Below are 22,473 nucleotides of genomic sequence, written 5' to 3' on the forward strand. Positions count from 1 at the left end.
TAAATACTTCACGTATCTCCAACCAGTAAGATCCCCTTTTTGCTGAATCATATTATCCTCATAGCACAAAGATCAGCAGTTTGTTACTTGGTAAAAGCTTTTGGTTACCATAAGAAAATAGAAACAAAACAGAAAGTAGTTGTTAAAAATGCCCAGTTATAAAATTCAGAGTTCTGCCAGTACCTGTGGAGCAATCAGATCAGAACCCCTTTTTGCTTTGGTGTTTTGAGTGGAGCTTGGTAGGAATGCCTTTAGCATTTAGTTGAAATTGCAATTGAAGGAGTGTGCCAACCCAGCAGAACAACTTCATGTGGTCAGACATGAGCAGGATTGGAAAGTGAGGGGAGACTGGATGGTACACCTATTCACCCCCACGGGTGTACACAGATGGAGACATTGTAGCTCAAAACATTTGGTGGGAAGACTCAAAGTGGGAGGAATGCAGAGTGATACAGGTGGTATTTTACTCATAGAAGAGCTTGGAAACAAGGTGTAACAGGATTGGGAGAGATTAAAAATAGGTAATGAACCTGCAGTGAGAAACAAAGGAATTAACCTGGACTTGTCTCTAATCCCAGCATTGGAGGGAGGGAGAAGGAGGGGAAGTTCAAGTTCAAGCCCAGCTGGGGAATGTAGCATGACTGTGTCACAAAATGAAAAATAAAAAAAAGGGCTGGGGACATAGCTCAGTGTGAAAGCTCTAGATTCATTCCCCTGCAGTGTAGAAAACAAAGCAAAAACCCACAGAGGAGTTGAGAATTGTTTTTGTTGTGCTCATACTGTACGGGACACATGACACCCAAGAGACACGGAGGTACAGGATGATATTTCTAATTTACTAGGTCTAAAATGTTTCTTAAGAAAACAACTTTTAGTTGAGATGAAGTGCTAGAGTAAGTAACTTGTCGCTGGCTCTAGGAGTTTCAGGAAGAGAAGGATTGGTGCTGAAGGCAGGAGTTGGAGAGAACCTTTCAGGGGAGTTGAAAGCTGGCTGAACACATTAAGTGAGATTGTGCAGAGGAGAGTCATAAGTCTGTACCTCTAGAAGGTCACACTGTATGTAAACCATGTCTTGGAGAGGGCAGAGTGGGCCTGTGCACATTCTTGAGAAAGTGCTTTTATTAAAGGAAGTGTATTCTGGATTGTAAGAGCAGCATTTCTATTTAACCTTGCAGCCTCATCTTCATTTGTGAGCCATAGATTATAGTGTATGTTGGTGAAACCTGCTGGCTTCATTTTGTCCACATTTATTTCATGAATATACTACATGTATATGTATATATTAAATTCCACCCCCTCTATAAACTTTGCGTGCAGTCACACGAAGTCATTTTGCGGGTATAACTGACTTTTGTAAACCCATGCTGTTAGAATTACCACAGTTGAGACCGAGGGGGTTTCCACTGCTCTGGGGAATCTCTTTGTACCTTTGCAGTTGATCCCTTCTCACTTCCAGCGCCTGGAAATCTCTGATCTGTCCTCTGTTGATACTACTTTGCCTTTTCCAAAATTCAATGTGAACATAGTTTTACCACATAGGATTTTGTTTCTGGCATCTTTTACTTCATATAGAGTTTATCAAGCCATTCTTTCTGGGCCTTTATTCCGCATGCTCTTACTGGACCATGTTTGGGCCACTGTGAATAGAGCAGGTGTGGGCTTTCATATGTGACTTTCTAATGGGAACTGTTTGGTTATTCCTGCTGGATGCTGTGCATGGTGTTGGGTTCCAAATTAACAGAGGTATTGGCAGCATTAGTGTTTGGGTTTTCTCTTAGTTACTGTGTAACATCCGCAAAAGGTAATGCTGTCTGGATACTGTGGTAGTCTAGATGATGAATGTCCTCTGCCAACCCTGAGATGCGCCTGGAAGGATGTTCATCTGTTCTTTTCCTCCCACAGGCCTCTGGAAGAGCCGAAGGTGATCTCTGCCTTCTCAGGGAAGCAGGGGGGGAAGCACGTCGTGCACATTGCGTGTGGCAGCACGTACAGCGCGGCCATCACCGCTGAGGGGGAGCTGTATACCTGGGGTCGTGGGAACTACGGCCGGCTGGGCCACGGTATGTCTGCTGCGTGGAGCAGGAGGTGTCCACAGGCTCTCCACCCTGGAGGGCTTGAGTAATGACAGTCATGTCTGTTTAAAGGTTCTAGTGAGGATGAGGCCATTCCGATGCTGGTAGCCGGTCTTAAAGGCCTAAAGGTCATCGACGTCGCATGTGGCAGTGGAGATGCTCAGACTCTGGCCGTGACTGAGAATGGTAGGTAGAGCTCACCTGCCCTGTGCAGCTCTGGAGGACGCATTGCGCTGATTCCCTAGAGGACTGGGGTTGAGTTTAGAGTTTGCCTTGTGAGGCGGCCCGGCTCCCGTCCACCTTTAAGTTAGGGAAGAGGCCTAGAAAAAGCCAGAGAGCTGCTGGTGGCTGCTCTCTACTGGATGCAGTCTTCTGTGTTTTGTCTAAAATCAAAATGAAGTGGAATCATTGATGTCGTGAATTACCTCTGGTTATTAGTAATACACACCCTAAGGTTGAGCTTCTCTACATTCCCGGTGTTAAATCCTGCTCAGGCATTTTGATGCTACATTGGTTGCTTGTTTTTCATTTTAGCTTTTTGTTTGTGCTCATTAGTGAGATTATACTTCGATACTCAATTTTATATTTTTATGGGTACATTTATTAGGTTTCATGATTAGGAATCATATCTTTTTTTGTTCTTGGTATATTTTTGGGTTCTGAACTCAGGGCCTCATGCATGCTAGGCAAGCGATCTACCACTATGCAGTATCCTTGGCCCATTATGTTGAATATTTACAGCTGTGGCTGCTACTACTGTGGGGCTCTGTCTTTGGCATTTGTTAGTCTTTGCTGTCAGAATCAGCTGGGCAATCTCAGTCTGCCGTCTCCCACGGGGCTGGAAAGGCACGTTTAGAATTGACTTCTGGGAGTTTGTTTGCTGGAAGATCCAAGAGTGTAGTTACTGTCCTGTACAGGTGGGTTGGACTGCAGTTGCTGGTACAGGCACTGTTAGAGTCATGTGTCTGTTGCCATGAATCCTAGAGAAGATGGTCTCATCTGTCATCTGAAAGGTCTTTTTTGACACGAAGCTTTTAATTGAACCTCTCATTGTTTTTAAATGCCCGTTATTGACATGCCTTATAAAATTTTTAACTTGGAAGTTCCCTTTTTCTTTTTTTTGACATGTGGTGTTTTTACTTTTTGTTTATTCCTTTTTTTTTTGTACTGGGAATCAAACTCAAGACCTCACGCGTTCCAGGCAGGCACTGTGCTGCTATATCCCTGGCTCTTGCCATGTGGTCTTGGTGTGTTGCTCACACTGGCCTTGAACTCGTGGGCATGCGCACTCCTTAACCTCCTGAGTAGCTGGGACTACAGGGTAGACCATTATACCTTTTCAGTAGTATTTTCTTAATTTTGATAGAATATTTTCCTTGGCTTTCTTGCTGTGAAATCGATGTATTAGGAAAATATAATGATATTGTCAATGTTGACTGAATTGTCATAAATAGGATTGTGGACATTGTCTATTCACACTGGTGTTTTTTTGGTGCAAATTTATAGGAAAGTGTGCTGCTGCACTATTAGACTTCAAGGCAGCTGGTAGAGTGGAAGCTTCCCACCCTGTGTGGTGTGGCCTGGGGCGGTGAGCTCACTGAAACAGTGGGAATTGCCAGCTGTGCTGTGTAAATGGCACACTTGTATTCAGATTGTGTGACTGTGTGAACATATGCCCTGTCTCTCAGCTTTGTGTACACATGTCCTGACAGAAGTGGTTGGGGACTGACAGTGGATCACTGACACCTGCTGGCGTGGTGGGGACAGAAGTACTAGGGTGGCTGGAGAGTGGTCAGTGGCCCCCAGCTGTGTGCTGTTGATCTCTGTTCTGGTGTTTTCTGGGGCAGAGGAGCTTTTGGTTTTGTGCTCAGGATTTAGTTGAAACAGTATCACTGAGCTTACACTAGTGAGATTCAGGATGTTGTTTTAAATTTTAATTAAAATAAGCCAGCTTTTCCTTTATTAATTGCTTCTTCTTAAACCTCAAGTATAAGTTAGATTTTGTTTGGCCAGTGACTTCCTGTGTAGTATAAACTATATACTTTGGTGATCTAGATTTGTGTGAGTTACTGGTTACATAATTTTTGACCATTTAAAAATGTCTATTGAAAAGATACAGTTACAGGCCAGAGATTTAGCCTAGCAGCATAAGCATCTGCCTGGCAAGCGAGAGGTCGTGAGTTCGATCCCCCATACCAATAAATAAATATTAAGTAAGTAAAAATAAAAAAAAAACTTAAAAAAAAAAAGAGAAAGGTATAGTTACTTTTACCTAAATACTTCTGTACTTTCTAGGACAAGTGTGGTCTTGGGGAGACGGTGACTATGGGAAATTGGGCAGAGGTGGTAGTGATGGTTGCAAAACGCCAAAGCTGATTGAAAAGCTTCAGGATTTAGATGTTATCAAAGTCCGATGTGGAAGTCAATTTTCAATTGCTCTGACGAAAGATGGCCAAGTTTATTCATGGGGAAAAGGTGACAACCAAAGACTTGGACATGGAACAGAGGAACATGTTCGTTACCCTAAACTTCTGGAAGGCTTACAAGGTGAGTAACAGTTGTAAACTTTAAAAACCCTTTGGGCAGCTACTTTACCAGTCTTTTAAATTCTGTGTGGTTTTTTTTTTTTTTTTTTTAATTAACCTGACATTCCATGAGTGGCCTGTCATTAGAAACTTATTAATGACTCAATAGGTATAGATAATAATTGGAAAGTGGTTGGTCTGCATTAAAAGGTGGCCTAGAATTATTTTCACCAAATTAAGCTAGAAGCCCACTCAGTTTTCCTAACGTTGGAGAGCTCATCACTCAGAAGGCTGGGCTCTGACCAGGAGGGTACTGGCTCTTCAGGGTGTCACTTGTTGTTATGTCACAGACACTGCTGTCGGCCCACATGGGAAGTGGAGTCAGGTGTACTTGGGGCGGTCTGCTTTGAGCAGATGCTCAGTGCATGCAGATGCCTCTGCAGGGGGGCAGAGAGGGTGGGAACTCCTGTGACACATGCCTCAGTCTAATTGTGACTCTCTTACTAAGGAGGATACGTGCTTCAGCAAGTTGGGGGCCATCACAACCACGGCAGTTGGGTGGTAGGAGAAAGTTTTGAAAGGGAAGGGCTGGATTTTTCTGTACTGCTTGGGTTGGAGGGTGTAGGTCATCTCCATTCTAATGGAGACTAGTAAAGTACACGGAAGCTGACAAAGTAGGGCAGGAAGGGGACGTCCTTTAGCATCTTCTAGTTTAGAGGTGGCGAGACTTTCTCTTAAAGGACCAGTTTGTAGGTATTTTAACCAAATGGACCTGGCTATGTTCCTTTATTTTGTTCACAGAAACAGATGTGTGGTTCCATTTGGTATGAGAGTGAAGTTTAGGGATCCTGGTGCTCATTCTTCATTTAGGTTTTTGGGTTCTGTATCAAGGGGTTTGGGAGTAGGACGTTTAAGGGAGGCTTGCTATTGCCTTTCACCACCAGTTTCATTGTAAAACCCATGGATAGCTTGCTCCCCAGGAGGCTTGCGTGCTCATAAAGTGTTCTCTATTTTCTAAGCTTCAGAGGTGAGTTGTTGACTAATATAGTTTACTGTATGTCGTGGAACTGTAATGGGATTTCATTTCCCTCTTGTTTATCTCCCTTCTCTTCTCACTTCATTTATTGGGTACAGAAATCCCTTACCTCATGAGTGTATTTCAATTAGCGTAGGTAGTTTAGTTGTCTTAATGTACAGTAGGCTCTTGGAAGAGAATTGTTCTTATAGATAGTATTTTTTCATCTGAATTATATGTTGATATTGCTCAGAATGTTCCTCACATATGTTATGTTAGCTTCACTAAAAAGGAAACATACAGTATTTTACTAATACTGTTTAAATAGGAAAAATGTTTTAAAGGTTTTTATATCATAAAACTTTGGGAGAAAAATAATTTCCTTTTAAGAAAACTCCAGTGAGGAGTATGCTTTGCATATTATAACTGGGGCTGGAAAATTGATCTAATATTAACTGAAAAATACACTGTTATCAACATCATTATATGTGGAAATTTGTGAAAATGTTTTACTGGCCACACAATGTTTAAAAAAAAAGTTCTTTTTGTCTGAAATCTATCCCTTACAAGAGTTGACGAAAAGAGGCTTCAAAAGTACTTACAAAGTGTTAGCTTCCTGTGTGCTGATACTTTAAATAGATTACTTCTGATCTACTAAAATCCTAGAGCAACATAGAGGGGCATGGAGTTCAACCCAATTTTGTAATCTTCCTAATTAATTTCAGAAGCAGTGTGTACACTTCAAAAAATTGTTACTATTATTATTTAAAGCATGAATTCCATCCTATAAGAATAAAGCTAAGAATGTGAAGTTTTAATTTTTAATCCATTTTGTTCCCTGGGACCCTCAATAAATTACTTCATATTATTAAAAACGCTCTGATCTTGTTTTCAGTGAACATCAGTAAAGAGAAGAAAGAAAAAAACAGATCTTAGGAGTAGTTTTATTCCTAGGCTGTGGGTCTTCCCAAGTAACAGCTGACAAAACATGAGTTTTAAGAGTATATTCAAAGCAAATGAACTGTGCCTGAAGTGGAACCAACAAGTTACCCTTAAGCAGGTTTTTTTTTTTTTTTTTTTTTTTTTTTTGTCGTTTTGTCTTTTTGAGACAGGGTCTTGCTGTGCAGTTCAGGTTGGCTTTGAATTCACTTGGTAGCCCAGGCTGGCCTTGAACTTACATCGATCCTCTGCCTCGGCCTCCTGAGTGCTGGGATTACAGGCGTGAGCCTCCACACCTAACTTCCTTAAGTGGTGATTATTAAATGCCTTCTGACCTCAGTTGCTGAGGCATATGTCTTTTCTTGGACAGATGTTGTAGGCTTAAAGCTGTTGCACATCCCTCTTTTCTCACAGGGAAGAAGGTGATTGACGTGGCTGCAGGTTCTACCCACTGTTTGGCTCTCACCGAGGACAGTGAGGTGCATAGCTGGGGGAGCAATGACCAGTGCCAGCATTTTGACACTCTGCGTGTGACCAAGCCAGAACCTACTGCACTGCCAGGACTGGACACCAAGCACATAGTTGGAATTGCATGTGGGCCAGCCCAGGTACTGAGTGGGTAGTTTAGTTTGGTATCTTGTGTAGTTTTGGTTTCCATGTGTTCATTGCTAGCATGTGGGAACACCATTGATTTGGTTGTAGTTATGCCCTACAGTTGTACCAAACCATAAATTAGTTGTGTTACCTTCATGTTAGTTTTCTTCATAGTTATACTGTGTGCATATGGAGACTGTTTTCTTTCTTCTTTCAGTTGTGTCTTTTTCTTGCCTTATTCCTCTGACCAGGACTTCCATCTGATGTCGAGTGGAAGTGGTGAAAATGGAACCCTTCCTTGTTCCTGATCACCGGAGGAAAATATTTAGTCTTTTACTGTCAACTACGATTTCAGCTGTGGGGTTTTCTTACAGATACTTTATTATCAAATTAAAAGAGTTTCCTTTATTGCTTGCTTTTTGGACAAGTTTATCATGGTAGATGCTGAAATTTGTTGAATGTTTTCTTTTTCAGATGGTATGATCATTTTTTTTTTTCTGTAGTTTGTTAATTTTTAAGTTATCTTATTTCTTCTTGGGTAGTTTTTTTCCTGACTTGTTGCATTCAGCAATTGTGTCACTTCTTCTAAGACATCTGATTTTTAGTGCCTAAAATTTTCTTTAGTATTCTCTGCAGAGATACTGCTTTCCTTCCTGATTCTAATAATTTTTGTTTTGTCATTTTTTCATAGGTTTTTAATTTTGTTGTTATTGTCAAAAACCATTTTTAACTTGTTAATTTTTGTTAATTTGTGGTTGTTTCTTGCTTTTGATTTCAGTGGTTTCTGTTCTGTGTTAGTTTTTCACTTCAGTTTGCTTTGAGTTCATTCACAGCCTTTTTTTCTGTTATTTACGGTAGAATCCTAGATTGTTGAGTCTTTTTTTTATTTTTTATTTTTTGATTGTTTAGTCTTCTTTTGTATGATACAAATGTTTGTGCTGTAAGTTTTTCTCTTAAGTAGTGCTTTTAACCATATGCACAAATTCTGATACATTTTTATAGCTGTTCAAAATATTTCTAATCCTTTGAGAGTTGCTCTTTGACCTGTGAATTATTCAATATTTTTTAATTTTAATAAATTTTAATTTAATTTTAGTGTTTGGATTAAATTCTCGAGCTGGAAAAACTATGAATTTTTAAATTTAAGATTTTTTTTTTGTGCCTCAGGATATATATAGTAAACATTCTGTGTTTGCTTAAAAAGTATGTTTATTTTGCTGTTGTTAGGTGAAGTTTTTCTATAATTGTCCCTTAGATCAGTTCATGGATGATACTGTTCAGTTTTCTAGTTTGTTGCTGATTATTTCTTCTCTCTTGTGAGGAAGGTAGTATATTTACACCTAATGTGTCAAGTGTACTTGGAGCTGTTATTGCGCCACTTTAAGTGGATTCAGAGCCACACAGCCACTCATTAAGATAGACTAGTAATTTTGAGAGTAAAAGAATTGCATTTTCTAAAAGTCTGTGTTACTTTTTAGGTGTGGCAAAACGAGACGGGATTAGTGAAATGGGAGAGGAAACTGTATGCGGATAGTAGGCGAGCTAGACTGCATGCAAAGTACACATGCATTCAGGCCGTGAGAGGGATGATGAGGGACCCCGAGGCATGCTTATCAGGCAGAGTGCTAAGTCTGTCCAGAGTGGAACAGACCAGTGGCTGAATCTGCGGGTCCATTTTAGGTTCTTGTGTTTCTTCTGTAGAGCTTTGCTTGGTCCTCGTGTTCTGAGTGGTCCATCGGCCTACGTGTCCCTTTTGTGGTAGACATCTGTTCAATGACTTTTGAGCAGCTGGATCTCCTCCTGCGGCAAGTGAGTGAGGGAATGGATGGCACTGCAGACTGGCCCCCACCACAAGAGAAAGAGTGCATGGCCGTGGCGACGCTGAATCTTCTGCGACTTCAGGTGTCCATGCTTTCACCTTTCTTCTACTCCTTTTATAAGTGTCTTTAGGAATTCATGACTCTCCATGTATATTGAAAGGTACAGGTTTTTAGCTTTTAGGTGAACAGATAATGAAACATTTAAGGTATTTTAAAGTAAGATCATGAAGTAATGAGTATGCGGCTTAAAGAATTTGGTCCAGTTAATTTCTGTTTATTCCAGAAGCCAACTTTGCATGCAGGTAAGAATGTCTGGATTGTGTTATTCCTGCTGTATTCAGCTTCCATACATGCATTATAGGAGGCAGCCTTGGGTTTACTGTTGTATATGGTGAAATAACTGCAAGACAGGATGCAGAGAGAGACAGACCTGGCTAGGAGACAGTGATGGCCTCTCTCTGTTGAACTGTGAAAACTCTGCTCATTAAGCATGGTTCCTTGTAGCACTTTCTTAAAAGTCAAAGCTGCCTAGACCAACCAAACTTCTTACAAATTTTATTTCCTCTGTTGTATCATGTTTAAATTCACCTTTTTCCCTTAAGTGTTCTAGTTGTCAGGTATTCTAACCGTACTCCCCTTCCCGTGTACGTCCCTCCTCTTCCCGTCTACGTCCCTGCCTGTCTCTAGATCACCTTTCCTCATTTCATTATTGTTATTGTTGTTGTTGATGTTATTTAGTTCTTGTTCAAGACATGTAAAGATTGCAGTTACTTTAGGTGGAGCATCGTAAGTCTCTTTATGTCCGCATCCCCTCTCTGCATTCCCCCAGCCCATTTCTTGGTGTCCTTTCTCAATTGCAAAGGATCTATCTCCCAGGTTTCTTTATCGGTCTTTTAGTCTGTTCTTTTTTTTCTGCTTTGGATTACTCAAATGAGAGAAACCATATATTTCACCTGATTTATTTTACTTAAAATTATGTTTTCGGGGACTATCCATTTTCCTAGAAATAACCTGAATTTATCCTTCTATGTAGACATAGATATGTATATGTAGATATCCACATTTCTTTTATCCATTTGTCTTTAGTGGGCATACAGGCTGGTTCCAAGATTTAATTATTATGAATTGTTATGCACAAAATTTAAAAAACGCTATATATAATTACATGTAGGTTATGTATATAAGGTGTGTATGCAGCACAAATTGAGTTTGTGTTTAGAATTGGAACCCATTGTGATTCCCAAGATAATCTCATATATGTGCAGATATTCTCAAATTGAAAATGTCCCAAATCTGAAACTGTTCTGATCCTAAGCATTTCAGATAAGTGATATGCATCTTGTACTGAGAAGTTAATTTTGTTTATTTAAATAATTCTTCAAATCAAGTTTTATTAAATAAAACTTTAATTTCTTCTTTGTTTTCTTATTTTTCGTAAGATTTTAAAGGCCATGTGTTTTTAGCCATTCTAAGTGAGAACTGTTTTTTCCTTTCAGTTGCATGCTGCCATTAGTCACCAGGTTGACCCGGAATTCCTTGGTTTAGGTCTGGGCAGTGTCCTTCTGAATAGCCTGAAGCAGACTGTAGTGACGCTGGCGAGCAGTGCAGGTGTGCTGAACACTGTGCAGTCTGCTGCCCAGGCCGTGCTGCAGAGTGGCTGGTCTGTGCTTTTGCCCACAGCCGAGGAGCGGGCCCGTGCGCTCTCTGCACTCCTGCCTTGCACAGGTGGGCCTGGGCTGGGAGTGGGTCAGGTGTGGGCAGGAATGTGGGAGGACATGGTTCCTCACTCAGACTGGCAAATTAACTTTCCATTTCTAGTTTCGGGCAACGAAGTGAACATAAGTCCAGGCCGTCGATTCATGATTGATCTGCTGGTGGGCAGCTTGATGGCTGATGGAGGCTTGGAGTCTGCCCTAAATGCAGCAATTTCTGCAGAAATCCAGGTATGGGCCTCAAGGGTGTGGGAACTGGCAGGGCATTTAGCTGTACTAGCAATGAGCTGAGATTGAAAAATACACTCACTTGTGTGTATAAGACCTGTTGCTAGAGTTACTGCTAAATCTAAAATGCAAAACTTAATTCACATTTAAGTATTCTTTACTTACAACTCTCTTGTCTTGCTGATTAAAAAACTTGTTGAGATATTATTGAAATGGGATAAAATGCTCTGCTTTATGTATGAGTGAATGTGGTACTTGCCCCATTCATCATGTACATCATTTCTGCCACTCAGCAAGGTTTCCTTGTGCCCTTCTACACTTAGTTGAGACTCTCCTTCTTCTCAGATGAGCTGAATGGTTCCTGCTGGGAGTGTCATATAGGTGAAACCCTTTGGAACCTTCCTCTTTGCATCTTCTTTCGCCTTGGATAATGATTTTCAGACTCAACATCAGTGCATATGTCATTTTTTATTGTAGAGAAGTATTCAATTATGTGATTATGGTACTGTTTATTCATTCATTCATTCATTCATTGGCTCATTTGACTTTCTGGCTTTTCACTTTGCAAAGCTGCTATGATCGTGCTGTGTACGTGTTCTTTAGCAAACATGTTTTTCCTTTGCTAATTAATTTAGAGTGGAATTTGGTAGGTTCCATTTGTTTATAGTTTCTCAGAGTGGCTTTGTTGTTTTCTTTGAACTGGTGTGTGTGTATGAGTCAGCTGTTTCCTGTCCTTATAAAACAGTTTCTGTAAGGCAGCTGGAGACCATCAGCAGTGGGAGTCTGGCCATTGGATCCATAGGAAAAATAGCTGGCTGCCAAATGTTGTGTGTGCATGTATGTGTGCACGTGTGTGTCCGCAGGTGTGAGCCAGTATTGCTATTTTGTTTGTCAGGTCACGAGGCTGGGACTGTGGTCACTGAGTTTAGGGCTCAGCTCAGTGTGGCTTTACAACTGCTAATGAGATCACTGGTCACCACTTTCTGTTTTATAAATTATAGGATATTGAAGCCAAAAATGAAGCACAGAAGGAAAAAGAAATTGATGAACAGGAAGCAAATGCCTCAACATTTCACAGAAGTAGGACTCCTTTGGATAAAGACCTTATTAATACGGGGATCTACGAATCCTCTGGAAAGCAGTGTTTGCCTCTAGTCCACCTCATACAGCAACTTCTTAGGTAATTTAATTAGTAATTATTGGTTTTCCTGTTGATTTAGTGACATGTGACACTAGAATCTTAAAAAGTTTGGTTGTTGAAGTTGCTCAGAAAATTACCTAGAGCAGGTTTTAGGGTAAAGAACAGATTCTTAAATATAGATGAAAAGAGTGGTCACAGTATCTGAGGAGATTCTAAAATTCTCCATGGAAGAAAATTGGAGTGTGGAATAAATATGTAAGATTCCTATCCTCATTAATAAGCAAGTAGTTGCAAGTAAAAGTCAATAGAGTATTTTTTTTTTTTTTTAAAATCGGTACTGGGGATCGAACTCACGACCTCACACTTGCAAGGCAGGCACTTATGCCACTGAGCTAAATCCCCAGCCCCCCCAGAGTAAAGTTTTTAAAAATTAGTTACATCATTGCCTAATTCTGTATATCATATGTATATCTTTACATCTTTGTATTTAAATGCAGAAGCTTTTAATTTAAAACTATATAGCTTTTAATTTAAAAACTAAAATAAAGCATTCTTTTTGAAAGCCAAATGAGGAGGTGTTAAGAATAACTGGGCTTTATCCTATTAGCATAAGTGAGCCTTGGCAAAGGCCCAAGTGTTCAGACACAGTTGGTTAAAATATAAATTCTAAAAGAACAGAAAAGCAGTGTAATTTGTGAAAGAAATTTGCTAGAAAATGAAAAAAGTGATTGCATATTTGTTAAACAGGACTCTGCTCTGTGTGAACCTAGGCTCCTGGTCAATTGTTTTCTTCTAGTGGAGCAAGAAGGGCCCTGTGTGTTTGTGTTGGGCAGCTGAGCACACAGCTGGGGACCTGGGCAGAGCTGTCTGTTTTTCTGCCTGACTGTTCAGAAAGGGCGGTGGGGTGGATTTGTTCCTTGTAGCCAGAAATGCTAGAATTTAATGGGCACGTTTAAAACTTTTAAAATGGCAAATTTTAGAACTAGTTTCAGTTACCTGCTGTAGTAAACACTTTTGAAAGACATTTTTATGATTGTTTGTTTTTAATAATCTGATTGTTTCCCTTCAACACCATTTTATCGATCTTAATGTTTAACAAATGAAATAAAGGGACTTGACTGTGTTGTGTAGTTCATGATAGTAGAAGGAATTTGGGATTTGTTTTCGGAAGATTTCAGCTGTGATGCTGGTATGAATTTGACAGGTGACCTCTGTCCAGGGTGGACCGTGGGACGAAGACTAAAAGCTGTGTTTAGGCTTAGAGTTCATTAAGCACAGATGGAAGACTGGGTGTTACATGCTTGGTGGTTCAAACTCAGAGTGCTTTAGAAAGCTTTAGAGCAAGTTTTTAGAGCAAGTTTTTTCTAAACAGGCCTTTCTGTGTTGTGGCTGCCATTGTCTGTGGCAGAGAGTAGCTGCAGAATCTGGTCGTGGCCATGTCCAGACTGTTCTGAGACTGGAGTGTGTAGGTCTACTGAAACATGAATATTCCATCTGTTTGTTTGTTTATTTATTTTGAGGTAGGGTTTTGCTGTGTCATTCAGGTTGGCATTAAACTGACTGTGTAGCCCAGGCTGCCAAACTTGTAGTGATCCTCCTGCCTCAGTCTTCTAAGTGTTGGGAGTACAGTTCAATATACCACCACACCTGGCTGGCTGTTGACTTTCTATTAATTATAACTAGTGTACAACTAGTTCAGTCACTGGGAATAGTATGCTTATATGAATCTTTTCGTAAGTCTTAAGTGCAGATTAGATAGTTCTTTCCTTTTTTGAGATAGGACCTTGTTACTAGTTCAGGCTGGCCTTGAACTCAATCCCAAGTGCTGGGATTGCAGGCATGTGCCACCATGTCTGGCCAGATCAGTTATTTCTAATGCAAATTATCCAAATTGAGTTGTGCTGTATATATTAGATACACGATGACTTTTGAAGACATAATATGAAAAAAGCATTATCCTACTTTTTTTTCAGTGGTTTCATGTTGAAATGGTAATATTTTCATTGTGTCCGTATGTGTTAACATTTTGCCACCCACAGAATACTTGAGATGCACAGTTTCCAAGGTAGAAAGGCTTCCTTTGGCTCCAGGTCTCTGAGGTTGTAGTTCATGACTGGTGCCTCTACTGTTTTGGGCCTCCAGTGTGACATGGGAGGACCTGTGATGGAGCGAAGTCCTTATCTCATGGTGGCTGAGGAGTGAAGAGAGGAGAGAGACCAAGTCCCACTTTCTTCCGCGGGGCCGACCGCTAAGGTTCCACCATCCCCTGGTGCCACGCTGAGGATGTTGCCTTTAGTACATGGGCTTTTGACAGGCACTTAGCTGAGCCGTAGCATGGGTTAAATAATTCTGTGTGCTTCCTTTTATTTTCATTGCTGTGACAAATAGAAACTTTTAAATTATTTATGTGACATTACTGGTTTTCTCTCCCTTGCTGGATGCCGTCCTTTAGGCCATCCTCTGTGTCTTACTCCTCCTGAGTGTGTGTCTTTGTCCCTGTGGTGGGTGAGGCACGTTGGCTACACAGCACATGTGCAGTGGAGATGTACGGATGGGGAAGAAGTACAGACACACATGTTGCCTCACCAAAATTCCAGAAAATTGAAAAAGAAAACGCAGTCACAGCCTTCTGGCTGACAGAGCGTGTATGATGCAGGCTCTTTTCATAAGCCTTTTTGTGCATGAATTGGCATTATTTTATTTTCTCCCCTTGTGTTGAATTGACTGATTCAGTTGTGAAGGTCAGTCTAAAATACAAGAGATCCTGGAGACGTTTTATAAATGTCCTTTGTTTTTTAGGAGACTTGGGTTGAAGACATGGTTTCTTGCCAAAATACTCTGGGAAACACACTTGAGAGAAACACTTCATTCTTGTCTGGTGATATCCACATGATAGTAAACTTTGGTTATGGTTCTAAATTTAATGATAGAATATAAAGTAAAAAATTTTGGTATTAGTGTCTTGCTTCTTCAAGCTAAATGCCAAGTTTTAGACCTGTTGTCTCCATTAGAATATTGACCGGGCAGATTACCTGGTAGAGTAACAGGGTGAGGTCAGGTGGTGGTAGAGACCCCAGGACTTGCACATCTTTGTCATGTGTGATGAGGGCAAGCAGCTCCTCTTTAGGAGGTCGTAGGCTGCAAGGGAAACCTCTGCAGGACCTCAGCCCCGGCCTGGCTCCTGCTCCTATCCTCGTGTACACTGCTGACGGTTCCCTGGGGAAGCTATGGGGCAGGTCCCATTTGCTGTAACACAGGAATCAAAGAGATAGAGCCAAAGGCATGTCCTTGACCTTTGTGTTACGCCTCAGTCCCTGGGCAATTTTTGGTGACAGTAGCAGGGACACACGGGACTAGCCTACCCATGCACATTCTCTCCTGGGATGGGGCTTGGGGATGTGTCTGGTTTAGTGGCCGTCCTGCACCCAGGCCTGCTTTGGCTCTTGTCTCCTCTCTGTTGACTTCTGCCTCCAGTAAATTACCCCATCTTTTCTGTTCTCCGTACCAGAGATCAGCCTGGCTCCTCTGTGGTAGAGACTGTTGCTCTGTGATGGAGCCCTGTCTGGGGTTTTGCAGTCTGTGCATGGAATCAGAAATACTCGTTTGTAACTGCACTTCCTGTCTTTCTTCCCGTCTGCTGCAGGCTCCTGACTTAGGTCTCATCACACTGTTGGGACTGGAGTTGCTGCTCCTTTCCTTGTTTTCCATGCTCCTTGGGCACCTTACAAGAGAATTTGAATTCTCTTGATCGGAAGTAGAGTTGTTGGTACTTCTTTTGGTCTTCTTTTCATGTTCCCTGGGTCCTGGGTGCTCCTCCATCGCCCGCCCTTGTGCATCTCAAGCGTAGGTGTGCAGGTAGATCTGTAAGGCAGGCATGGCAATGCAGGTGAATCCTTTTCTAAGGATGGATAGCATTTATATTTGAAATGCAGTTATGGAGGAACAAAGTAATGGAGCAGTTTATATAGAAAGGTCCACTCTTAATTTGGACCATTTTTCAAGGCAAGTTTGTAGAACCAAGGGACATCATAATATTTTTTTGAATGTTATGAGTGTCTCTGCTCAGGCATTGATTGATTGATTGATTGTGATTACTGGGGATTGAACCCAGGTAACTACACCGTCAACCTTTAAAAATATTTTATTTTGTCACTGAGGGTCTTGCTGTGTCATTGAGTTCCCTGACCCTTGACCCTTCTTCTTCCTCCACCTCCTGCAGTGCTAGGGTTATAGTTGTGAGCTACTATGCTGAGCTCTGCTTAGTTTTGGTCGAGATTATGCTTATTGCACAGATACACCTGCCAGATACATTTGGGGAGGTGGTCAACTGCAGATTGTCTGCACATGTGATCTGTGCTTCTGACACTATGTGGTGATTTGCCACTCTTGCCTCTTGTCTTTTTTTTTTTTTTTTTTTTTTGGTTGTTTGAGACAGGGTCTCACTGTGTAATTGGTTCAAACTGGCCTCATTACATAGCTTGGGCTAGCCTTGAAATCATGGTGATCCTCCTGCTTCAGCCTCACGAGTTCCTGTCTTTGTAACAGAAATAGCTTGTTGCATTTGTGATTCTCTTTTCCCCTACATAGAAACATTGCTTCTCAGACTGTAGCCAGATTGAAAGACGTTGCCCGGCGAATCTCATCCTGTCTGGACTTTGAGCACCACAGCCGAGAAAGGTCTGCTTCACTGGACTTGTTACTGCGCTTTCAGCGTTTGCTTATCAGTAAACTTTACCCTGGAGAAAGTATTGGTCAAACCTCAGATATTTCCAGTAAGTTGTCTACAAGTGAATGTGTCTTATATATATTTTGGGCCTTTTTATTGAAGTTTTTTGATTTGATTTTTGTGTATTCTTACATATAGTCCTTATATTAAAGCAGGTTTGGAGACTTCAGTTTGCATATACTTTCTTGGTGAAATATTTTTGTACTACATCTGCCAGTGTTTTAAATTTTATTGGCTTCATATTTAAAATCTGTGGACATTAGAACTAGAACCGTTTGTGTTCAGTGTACATCTCCATGGTGTAGTAATGGGGCATTAATGACCGACATGACATGGGACCTAGACAGTCACAAACTGCTCGAGAGTCCGATTCGATTCAAGCGCCCTTGGGCGTGCTGGAGGAAGGCCAGGTTTCAGCTGCAGCTCTGGGCTGCTGCTGCTGCTAGACACTGGATGGAGTTTCCACAGGTCAGAGATTACTCACCTACAGAGCAGGCATAACCTGAGTATGCCCGTGGGTGAAATGGGATGACGTGTCCTTGCTGTGCACTGCAGGTGATGTCAGGTGTGGGACCTTTCTTCTGTCTGCCCCTGGGGAGAGCCTGGTTTCCTCTCAAGTAAAAAGAATAACATTGTTTCTTAAAAGGAATTAAGACACTTGTTTATGGTAGAAGCCTCTAGGTTCAAATAGGCAGATTTATAATGTGAAAGAGGCGACTGTCTTGAAGTTAGAGGTTCCAGTAATACAAAGCTATTAAGAATCAAATAGGCAGAAAGTTGAAGATTTTATGAGGCTGAAAAACGTCTACTTTTGTTCATTGGAAACAGTTTACAAGCTTTAAGAAAACAAGTGTCCATGTGCTGAAGTCCAAAATCTATAAATTATGACTTCAGTATTTGTAGACTCAAGCTTTTAGGTACTGTATGGTACAGGGCATAAGATCCAACATAATCAAAGTGATGGTCCCTCAAGTTACATACTGTGCAAAGGAGCACATCAGAGACTGCGTGCAAACATTTTCATAGGCAGGAGTTGTGCCCTGAGGGTGGAGTAGTGGGAAGGCAAGCTGGTTTACAGAGTGGTTTCAGGCTGCCGGCAGCATCTTCTGCATCTCCCTCCAGGTCCGGAGCTAATGGGTGTTGGCTCCTTGCTGAAGAAGTACACAGCCCTTCTGTGCACTCACATCGGGGACATCCTGCCCGTGGCGGCCAGCGTTGCTGCTGTCAGCTGGCGGCACTTTGCCGAGGTGGCTTGCATCTTGGAAGGGGACTTCACTGGTACCTTTCTTGTTTGCTACATTGGACCACCTGTTTCTTTTAGAAGACTGAGAAACGCTAACATATATCCTTTCCAGATTAAAATCTGTACTGTTTAGGCTGTACATTTTCTGATTCTCTTGGGTTTTCCTTTTTTGTTGTTACTGGCAGTCTGTTAAGCCGCTTAGTATGGGAGCCATGTATTTATGCACACAGTTGACTGACATTGTTCATCACTATTGGCACTTCAGTAATGAGAGCGTGGTGATTGTTCTTTCTTCTTTTTTTATTCTGGTATGAGATAGCTTCTCACTGTATGGTCCAAGCTGGCCTTGAGCTTGCTGTGTAGTCCAGGCTGCCTTATGCTGGCGCTAGAGGCTTGTGCTACCAACCACTGTTTCATCTTATTCCAGCAGGATTAACGTTGGCTGTCTCTTTCAAGACCTTCATACATTCCAGTATTAGTCTTTTTTTAAAGTTAACTTTATGAAAACAGTGGAGTTTTTTTTCTTTTTGAGATAGGGTTTCACTATGCTGTTCAGGTTGGCCTTGAACTTGCAGAAATCCTCTTGCCTCAGCCTCGCGAGTGCTGGGATTAAAGGTGTTATTGGAGAAATTGGTGTTATTTTTAAGTGCTTTTTAAATGGTAAATATATTGGTAAATATTTACTTCTCCAAATAAAAGTTCATAATTCTGTGTTTAAGGCACAGTGTTTTTAAAAAATACTTTTGTAACTCAGAGGGATTCTTTTTGGTAACTACATGTCTCTTTCAAGAAAAAAATACCTGTGGAAATATGCTAATTGCCTAAGCATTCCTTATTTTATGATTTAGAATTTAAATATAAAGCAAAGTTACAAAATGGTTTTCCAGGTACACATTTTTAATTAAGTCCTAACACTTCGTTTTCTTAAATGTAGGTGTCCTCCTCCCAGAGCTGGTCGTCTCTATAGTACTTCTGCTCAGTAAAAATCCTGGCCTCATGCAGGAGGCTGGGGCTGTCCCCCTGCTGGGTGGCCTGCTGGAGCACCTAGATCGCTTCAACCACTTGGCGCCTGGAAAGGAGCGGGATGATCATGAAGAGCTGGCATGGCCTGGCATAATGGGTATGGTGTTCAACTTTTAAGGGCCTCTCTAAGGGAAGTCTTGTCTTTGTCTAACCCATTTTTGTCTTTGCGTTTGAGAGAACATTTTGCAAAGGAAGACTGATTTTTGTCCCATTTCTAATGGCAGTGTAAGAGGAACATGAAGATAATCCAAATCATAAGAAATTTGGAAGACATATTAGTAATTGTTGTTAAGTCTAGAAATTGATACTTTGGAGTGTTCTGGAAAACCTTTCCTAGGGGTGTCTTCTTAAGGTCCTGTTGAAATGTGTAGAGATGATGCAGCCCAGGAGGCAGGCATTGATGTGGGAGAGGAAATTCCTATGGTGTCCACTGAGTACTTCCTTGTAGACATTGTGTGCAGCATGAATGAAATTGAAGTGACACTTCGATTTCTCAAATTTTTGAGATCTGGCAGTTTTGAATCTTAAGTCATTATGTTCTACATGGTTCTGAGCTCCTGGACTCAAAACTGAAGTTGCGTTTTAGCATTCATTTTATATTAAAAATCCAACTAGAGCTTTATGATGTCACAGGCCTGAGGAAAATAGCCTTAGGCTAACCAAACACGCTTTTGTTTTTGTTGTTTTTGTTTTATTGACACAAGGTCTCACTGTGTAGTCTTAGACTGGCCTTGAAGTTGCTGATAATCAGATGTCCCTGGATATGGGGCCTTCCTTTTAAAGGAAGGTAAGATTAAGTAAACTCAGGGCCAGTCAACCTGGTTTTGCCAATTTTTACAGAGGTACTCCCTAAATGATTTACACACACACACACACACACACACACACACACACACACCCCCACACACACACCCCCCCAAGCTGAGAAGGGATCCAGAGTTTTATGTTCTGCTTTTACCTACCTATTGGGCGCTAGACACAAATGACGTGTTTTTTTTTTTTTTTTTTTTTTTTGTATTTAAAAACAGCTTTTAAATCCTTAATTGTCTCAGAAGAAAGCACAAATCCCATTTTTAAAAAATGACTAATAAGTTAAGGGTCCAAGAATTTGTCTGCATTTGTCTCTGTGTTGGCCTCTGTGTTATTCCTGCCATTACTGCATTCAAGTTTCAGTTTCTCTACTTTCTCACCAATACTAGATACTTCCTGGGTTTCTTTTTTTAATTAATTATTTGTTTCATGGTAACCACCCTTATGGGTGTGAAGTTGTATCTCATTGTGGTTTTTGATTGGCATTTCTAATGATTAGTGATGTTGAGTATCTTTTCATATGCTTTTTTCCTCTTGTGTGTCTTCTTTGGAGAATGCCTAGTTAGGTTCTTTGCCCAATTTTGAAATGGGTTTATTGTTGTTTCTGAGTTGTTAGAGGAGTTGATTGTATATTCTGTACATATGTTGTTGTGGGAAAATTCCCAAGCCAAATTCAACTGAAAGGAAGATTCTTTGTGCTGAGGAGATAAGAAGGCAGCTTTTAATCTTTACACCAGTGGACAGTTGAATCATCACGCCAGCAGACTGCTGCAGGATAGTTCCTTGGAGGCAACAGCACTGCGTTTATAGAGAACTCAGTTTCTATAGAGTTTGAAGTGGGAGGTACAAAGTATTGAGTCATATATTGACAGCCAGGCTGGTCTTAAATAGATTTGTTGCAACAGAGGAATTATCGTAATATAGAAATGCTCTAGGAACAAGGGAAGGGGGCCACAGGGTGAGCATAGTTAACGATGTTCTTGACCACTCCAAGGTGCCCAGAGACCATTACTCTGACTCTGCCTAGCGGAGAGACGTATGTAGCTGGGCTTCAGATGCTGTCAGGGTCGGTTGAATTTAGGAGCAGAAACTTGGTCAGAGACCTCTAGTTTGTATTGTAAAATACCTGTAAGTTTGCTGTATTATGTGTTCTTACATTATAATTGTCCCCCAACAATATCATTTGCAAGTATTTTGTTATTTTTGATACTGTCCTTCAGTACACAAAAGTACTTGATTTTGATAAAGTCTAGCTTACCTAACTTTCTTCTATTACTGCCCTTGCTTTTGGTATCATATCCCAGAAATCATTTCCAAATTCAGTATTGTGATGTCATTGTGACGTCTCTCCATTTCCTCATAAGTTTTATAGTTTCAGCTCTTAGGTTTTCATATTTGATCTTGTTTTTGTATACAGTATAAGGATCCAACTTCATTTTTTTTTTTTTTACATGTGGCTATTTAGTCTTCCCAGCATCATTTGTAAAAAGATTATCCTTTCTCCACTGAACTTGTTTTAACTTCTTTGTCAAAGATCATCTCACATGATACACGAGCATGTATTTCTGTGTTTTGCTCAGTCCGCCGTTCAGTATGCCTCTCTCTGTGCCATCACCACGTTGTCTTATGTGGGATGACAGTTTCAGATGTCACAGAGAGATGGGTCCCTCTCCTACTGTAATCGTGACTTGTGTGTCTCACACAGTTTGTTCTTTTCATTTGATCAGTTGATTGATTTTTGGTTTCTGTATCTACAGAGTCATTTTTCACAGGTCAAAATTGTAGAAATAATGAGGAAGTGACGCTTATACGCAAAGCTGATTTGGAAAACCACAATAAGGATGGAGGCTTCTGGACCGTGATTGATGGGAAAGTGTATGACATAAAGGATTTCCAGACACAGTCTTTAACAGGAAATAGTATTCTTGGTAGGCCATGTATCAGTTCCTGGTTGAAAGTTCTTGCATATATTATTTTTTATTTATTTGTTTTTAGACAGAGTCTTGCTATATAGGTCAGACTGGCCTTGAACTTATAATATAGACCAGACTTGGCTCAAATTCTTGATGATCCTTCTGCCTCAGCCTCTGCAGTGCTGGCATTATAGGTGTGTGCCATTGTGCCCAGCTGCGTGTTATTTTTAAGTATATAAAGTTAAGATTATGAATGAGCTCTTTAGTTCTGCTGTAGACCCTTCATGTTTTCATGTATCTCTGATTTTGATTTCTGTCTTACCAACAAATTCAGGCACAGTTAAAGAATTTCTCATCTGCATTTTTTCCCCAGTGAAAACTTGTTGAAACTTGTGCCAAGTTCTGAGTTGGGCCACGCAAACCTGAGAGAGAATGAGAGATCATTGTAGTCTGATAACCCTAACTTTGGAGGGCAGCTCCCTGACTCTTTTCTTATGTGCCATTTCAGCTATAAGTGGACATGTTGATTGAAGCCATGCTGTGTTTTATCTTTTTATTTTAGCTCAGTTTGCAGGGGAAGACCCAGTGGTTGCTTTGGAAGCAGCTTTGCAGTTTGAAGACACCCGGGAATCCATGCATGCATTCTGTGTTGGCCAGTATTTAGAGGTGAGGCTATAGTTGTTGAATGGCATGGAGTAGGTCATGGAAGGTT

General features: G+C 40.9%; 1 protein-coding gene across 4 annotated transcripts in view; it reads left to right on the forward strand.

The window, feature by feature from the left end:
• Herc2 (HECT and RLD domain containing E3 ubiquitin protein ligase 2) overlaps positions 1-22,473 on the forward strand; it is a 177,980-nt gene that overhangs the window by 48,429 nt on the left and 107,078 nt on the right. For all 4 annotated transcript variants that reach the window (XM_063249811.1, XM_063249813.1, XM_063249812.1 and 1 more), the window contains 13 exons: positions 1,903-2,060; positions 2,145-2,258; positions 4,368-4,619; positions 6,966-7,159; positions 8,847-9,047; positions 10,462-10,690; positions 10,784-10,908; positions 11,907-12,085; positions 16,634-16,818; positions 17,895-18,050; positions 18,950-19,135; positions 21,606-21,776; positions 22,324-22,427. In XM_063249811.1, the coding sequence (XP_063105881.1) occupies positions 1,903-2,060; positions 2,145-2,258; positions 4,368-4,619; positions 6,966-7,159; positions 8,847-9,047; positions 10,462-10,690; positions 10,784-10,908; positions 11,907-12,085; positions 16,634-16,818; positions 17,895-18,050; positions 18,950-19,135; positions 21,606-21,776; positions 22,324-22,427 (2,254 nt within the window). The remainder of the gene's footprint in view (positions 1-1,902; positions 2,061-2,144; positions 2,259-4,367; positions 4,620-6,965; positions 7,160-8,846; positions 9,048-10,461; positions 10,691-10,783; positions 10,909-11,906; positions 12,086-16,633; positions 16,819-17,894; positions 18,051-18,949; positions 19,136-21,605; positions 21,777-22,323; positions 22,428-22,473) is intronic.

Source organism: Cavia porcellus, unplaced genomic scaffold (genome assembly GCF_034190915.1).
Source record: "Cavia porcellus strain 051 isolate PalLab524CR breed Dunkin Hartley unplaced genomic scaffold, mCavPor4.1 scaffold_6, whole genome shotgun sequence".
Taxonomy (NCBI): Eukaryota; Metazoa; Chordata; class Mammalia; order Rodentia; family Caviidae; genus Cavia; species Cavia porcellus.